Raw genomic sequence first — 6,000 nt, 5'->3', positions numbered from 1 at the left:
ATGGCATTAATGATTGTGAGCATTGTGCACTGACATGAGGGAACCTGGAAACTAAGTACTGAGGGGAGGTGATTGGTGATGGTGATGGAGTGCAGCTGAGAACAAAACAGGTGACGTGGATGAACTTAATGATGGGGAAAGAGTGACTGGGGAAAAACAAAGTTAAAACTAATGACTTAATAGAAACCTAACACAAAAACCCTAAAGTCACAACAGAAAAATCAAAAACACAACAAAACTCACAGACGTGACATTTACACGTCTGTGAGTGTGTGTCATGATCTCATGTTATTTCACTAATCTAAATGACTTTCTATAAGTAAACACCAGTTATAGTTTTTATTCAAAACAAATGTTTAGATGTCATTCACCGCAAGCATGAATATTTGAAGCTAGTAATAAATAATGCAACTACCAGTTGCAGTTGGCCCAATAATGAGATCACAAGTTGTTTCCCTAAAGCTAAACTAAAGCTAAAGCTAAACTAAAGCCACTGCTGTTATTCCAAAAGTTGGGTCAGTGCAAAACTATGTAAGTAAACTGCTGTGGCAACTTTTTAATCAGCTTGTAAGAAGTGGTCACAGCAACATTTCTTTTCTATTTTGTCTTAATATCCCAATGTTGTTAAAAGGCGTTGCGGTCGGACCATCATCTGTTTGAGGCCATGTTTGAGGAGCTGGTGACCGAGCTGACAGAGAGAGACCTCACAGATCCTGCCCTGACTGATGCCATGAACAGACTACGGCAGGTACGTGGTCTAGTCTCTGACTTACAATAGATTCCCTGAGAGGTGCAACAATTTAATATCGTTTATATGTCTATCTTGTACCTCAGATTTTGGAATACAATGTTGCGAGAGGCAAGAGGAACCGAGGACTGTCGGTGATTGGCTCACTGCGGGACCTTCTCCCATCCTCCAGACTCACACAGGACACTGTGCTGCGGGCTCTGGTGGTCGGCTGGTGCATCGAGATGGTGAGGATATCTTATGTCATGTCTAAAGTTTAGCTATATTTGAGATACTTCTTATTGACACTAAAAGCTTGAAAGCAGTGCAGTGTTGTTTGTGCATTCATATATCGTGTTTTTGTTCTCTATTTCCTCAAAGATCAGTGTCTCTTTTGCACTGCATAACAGCTTGTTTGAAAAAAAAAGAGGATCTGCTGTTTCGAATAAACTGCTCATTTTCTACAGTGCAGAGCTATAGTCATAAGTTGTTGAGCTGTTTCAAAACACATAGCGAGATCATTTTCCTACCCTTTTAAAGACATGTTTTCTATGTGACCAGATGGGCTGAGGCCCAGCAGTCACATGTGGGGTTTCGGACAGAGAGTACTGAGAGAGAGATGGAAATGTTGTTGGTTTGGCTTTTTTTTTTTTTCATGGGGCTGGTTTACAAAAAGAAAACCAAAGGAGTTGTCTTTTTCATTAAATCTATCATGCTTTTCCTGATTTCCTGTCCATGTTAAATATGGTAAAGGTTTCTAAAAAATTAGACAAGCATAAGTAAAAGCCTGAGACAAAAAGCTCCAGCTTCAGACTGCTGTCAGTTCTATTTGCAACATTATTCTTTCTGTTCAGCTCACGACAGATTGATTCATATGGTCATCTGTTCCAGGCGCAGCCAAAAGCCTTTCAAGCTCTGGATTTCCTGATTAACATTTCTGTAAAAAATTAGCCCAGACACAAACAGCGGACTCCAAAGAAACTAGTAAAAGTGTTTTATTTTCAAAAGGCTGAGAATGGTGGAGCTAGAGAGGCTGAGGTTGATTTGGCAGCTGACCAGACACTTGATAGATGGCAAAGATGACTGAGATGACTGAGATGGCTGAGATGACGCAGGTGAAGTCTGGCAACCAGGCTGGCAAAGCCAAGCCTAACAGCAGTATAAACTGCTCTTATTTCACTACCTTTGGTGTGCCTTTGGGTCAGTTGTTTTCATGTTACATCTACAGTTAAATATTGAGTGAAAGACTAAATTACCATTTTGTTGCACAATTTGTGGGAAATTAGCATCATTTTTACCAAATGGACATCACACTGCAAACCGCATTGCTGTCGATGATCATGCCATCCGATCTCATTAGAATGATATCTGGAAATTAACATAATACAACCCCTTAAAGTTAGTTTAAAAGTAGGAATTCTGTATCAAGTGGTGATCCAACCAAAACCATCACACTTTTCTCTCAGGCGGTCATAACTCAAACATGACATTTTTCTTTTAGCCACTATTCGCAGTTTGATCTTTCACTAAACCTTTTCCTCACAGCTACAGACTCAGTCTTACTGTTGATGTGACACTTTTCAAGGCTGTTGAGTTTCCTAATTAAAGTGTTGCTGCTGTTCTGTGCAGGTTCAGGGATTTTTCCTCGTGGCGGATGACATTATGGATGGCTCTGTGACTCGGAGAGGACAGCCCTGCTGGTACAAGAAGGTGAGACTTGATATGAAAAAATGTGTTTTTCTGCTTTTTCTGTTGATGGTGTGTTTTGTTTCATATTTGATTGTTTGTTTGTTTTTCAAGGATGGAATAGGTCTGGATGCCATCAATGATACGCTTCTCTTAGAAGCATCAGTCTACAGACTACTCAGCAAACATTGCAGGAATCAGCCTTTCTATATCCACCTACTAGAGCTTTTTAATGAGGCAAGTCTGCAATGAGTACATACTTAATGACAAACACTCTAATTTGACATCAACTCATAAATTTCCCTTCCATTAAGTTTCTGGTTTAACCGTTTCCCACACTTAAGAGCCAGTGGGAGGCTGCAGAGTGATGTTTCCTTCTTAGCTAATGGTGAAAAACTTCCACGGCAACAATATGATATGGATGTTAATCTCTCTATCAGTCCATATCACTGTGCACATGAAAGCAACTCCTAAGAGCAAATCTTACCAGTACAGTGTGTGATTCATCTGAGGTTGCTGTGAACTCTACACAGAGGGTTTTAATCTATGTTTTTTGTGTTTCAGACCATTTTCCAGACAGAGCTCGGTCAGACTCTGGATCTCATGACGGCTCCAGCTGGTCAGATTGACCTCAACATATTCACCATGGAAAGGTGTGAAGGCAGTTGCAAATTAGGAAGTGAAAGGAAAGAAAACCTGCAGTTTATGTTAATGCACTTTTTTTTTTTTTTTTACAACAAATGTAATTATCGCCTTCTCAACCAGGTATAAAGCTATCGTAAAATACAAGACTGCCTTTTATTCATTTTACCTACCGGTGGGAGCTGCTATGTACATGGTGAGTGGTTTTATATCGTAAACTCAGTAGGCATGATGGAGGTGCTTGTGAAAAAGTTAGAATAAGATAAGCTGACAAAACCTTGCCTTATGAAATAATAGAGTAATGTAATGTAATCTTCCTCACACCTGCTGTATTTTCCTTTTTGCAGGCAGGAATAAGTAGTAAAGAGGAACACAATAATGCCAAAAACATTTTACTTGAGATGGGGGAGTTCTTCCAGATACAGGTCATTTTGCTAAATTTGTCACAAATGTACTCACATATTGCATAAAGTGTTGCTTACTAAACTGTATTGATAAGCCACCAGTGCATTTCATTTGAAGGATGACTACTTGGACTGTTACGGGGACCCTGCTGTGACTGGAAAGATTGGTACAGACATCCAGGACAACAAATGCAGCTGGCTGGTAGTGAAAGCCCTGGAAGTCATGACTCCTAAGCAGAGATTAGAGCTACAGGTGAGACTCCTTTTCTGTTGGAAGATGTAAAATATAAACAAATAGTTTTTGTCTTGACAATATTGATCAGTGCAGTACCGGGTTTTTTTTTTTCATCAGTGAGTTGAGTGTAATTTTTGCTTTGATTGTTGTTAGCTTTAATCGCACTTGCTGTGGTCACCATATTACAAAATTCTTTGTATCAATGAAATCACAAGAATCAAATCTTTCTAACAGTCTGTCGCATGTCCAACAATTTATACACAGCACTTGGGTACACTGTAAAAAAAAAAAAGCAACCTGCTTTTGTGCCGGTGGAATTTAAGGCTCAGCTTTAAAGCTTCAGTTTGCACTAACTTTACCAGCAGAAGTGCACCGACTCTGAGCTCCCTAGGATACAAATTATTTATTCTATGCTCCTTTGCTTATCTTATATCACATCTACTAAACAACTGGACTAATGGAAAAGTTCATGACTGTATTTATGATTTTACACAAACAGTAGATGTGCTGATGTCCTGTTTGTTGGCAGTGTGATGCTGGCAACGTGTTTATTTCTATACTGAGCGGGTAACGATGATCACAAGTGATCTGTCAGGACCCATGTGGGGACACATTTTACTGCCAGCTGTGAGCATTTATACTTGGAGCTGTCCATTTGAGATCAGATAACACAGGATGCATTAAAATACCAAACATGAACAGGCCTTCTAATTGTGTTTGTTTGTTTTTTCAGCCTCTAACTAGGTCTTTTGTCTCCCTGATTTGGCATGAAATCTAGACAAAACAGGCCACACCTGTCCATGAAACTGACTATTAGTCAAATGAGCCTTTGAGGGTGGATGGCATTATTTCCTGATCTATTGTAATATAGATATTGTAATATAGTGTAAAATAAAGCTGAAAGACAATCAGATGTTTATTGCCTCATTTGATCATTTTAATGGTGGTGTGAAGAGGAAAATTATGGAATTATGTTTGGAAGGCCCTTACTGCAGAGTGCAGGGGGTCCTTGTATCTGTCATTCGAAGCCTTCCTGTTTGTCTCGCCTTTCATTCCACTTGGATTATTTCATTATTTTGGAAAGTATGACACTGTTCAAAGTACGTAACACAAGTGTTACAAATTGATTTAATTTTCATGTCCTCTTCAGGCTTGCTATGGTTGCAGTGATGAAGCCAGTGTGGCAAAGGTCAAAGCGCTGTACAACACCCTGCAAATGCCAGCACTGTATCACAGCTATGAAGAGGAGAGCTACCAGCGGCTGCAGAAGCTCATTGCTTGTCACGCTGGAAACCTTCCACACTCTGTCTTTCTCAATTTCGCCAAAAAAATCTACAAGAGGAACAAGTAAAAAAAATCACAGTGGTTGTAAAAGTATGGAAAAAACTTCAATTGAGATGAAAAAATCAAGTCTTCCTGCTTTTTACAGAGGATAAATTCTCTCACTACAAGAACAGGGCCTGAACAGAATTGTGGTATTTAAATAGCTTTTCAGTTTCTTGTAAATATCAAGATATGAATTACATCATACAGCCTTATTAGTTAACTATTACTATTGTGGATAATGTGCTTAACGCTTTTTGATTTTGAATAGTAGGAAAAAGAAATGGTGCAACAGAATAAACAGGCACCAGAGGTAGAGAGGGACGATGTTATTGAAATGCTGCAAAGAGGCCACTTCCTCTTTCACAAGAGCAGCTAATTCTTCATTGATCTGCATATCACATCTGTCTCAGAAGCTTTGTTGCATGTCATCTCAGAATATTGTCTGATCAAAATGAGGAAAAAGACCTCCAAATCATGTCCAAGTTGTTTTGATGCGAAACATGTCAACAAATATGTAGCTTGTGATCATCATTTTTAAAGCTACTCAGAAACTAATAGAGATTTAACATCAGAGGAGACATTCAAATGTCCCCCTGAGAATATGATTTATGAAACCATATATAATTTAGCGGTGATTTGATAACATAATGGTAAATTACATTACAGACAACAACATCCCTCACCTGTGTCTTTGAGATAGCATGCCATGGTATTTCTAATGGTACTGTAGATGTATTCTATTAACCCTTTGAAATCAAAATGTTCTCTTTTTTTTTTGCAGTGCATGAATACAGTCTGTTTATTCACAACTAGCATTCAAACTATGACAACCACAACTGCAATATGCTTCTGGCTCTCTTGTGCACTGACATTCAAACACAAGGTCTCAGGCAGAGTAAACATGGAAAACTTTAATCATCTTCCATTGATTTACAAAAGTGCATAGATAAAGACGAAATCAGCTGGTAATGTCAGATGAA

General features: G+C 38.8%; 1 protein-coding gene across 1 annotated transcript; it reads left to right on the top strand.

The window, feature by feature from the left end:
• On the top strand, nucleotides 1-5,147 carry LOC140315781 (farnesyl pyrophosphate synthase-like). The gene is made up of 10 exons (XM_072393363.1): nucleotides 1-15; nucleotides 632-748; nucleotides 835-975; nucleotides 2,357-2,437; nucleotides 2,528-2,650; nucleotides 2,978-3,066; nucleotides 3,179-3,251; nucleotides 3,403-3,480; nucleotides 3,578-3,712; nucleotides 4,845-5,147. Exons 1-10 carry the CDS (start codon nucleotides 1-3, stop codon nucleotides 5,043-5,045), a joined length of 1,053 nt encoding a protein of 350 aa, XP_072249464.1. The 3' UTR covers nucleotides 5,046-5,147.
• The last annotated feature ends 853 nt before the right edge of the window (nucleotides 5,148-6,000 follow it).

The sequence above is a fragment of the Leuresthes tenuis genome, unplaced genomic scaffold, assembly GCF_036924035.1.
Source record: "Leuresthes tenuis unplaced genomic scaffold, fLeuTen1.0.hap1 SCAF_10, whole genome shotgun sequence".
NCBI classification, from domain to species: domain Eukaryota; kingdom Metazoa; phylum Chordata; class Actinopteri; order Atheriniformes; family Atherinopsidae; genus Leuresthes; species Leuresthes tenuis.
This window is presented reverse-complemented; position numbering and strand designations above follow the sequence as displayed.

Bases quoted from the DNA above. Each gene is read 5' to 3' on its own strand.
- LOC140315781 (XM_072393363.1), top strand. The intron at 2,438-2,527 runs GTGAGACTTGAT...TTGTTTTTCAAG, and splicing joins AGCCCTGCTGGTACAAGAAG to GATGGAATAGGTCTGGATGC. The intron at 2,651-2,977 runs GCAAGTCTGCAA...TTTGTGTTTCAG, and splicing joins TACTAGAGCTTTTTAATGAG to ACCATTTTCCAGACAGAGCT.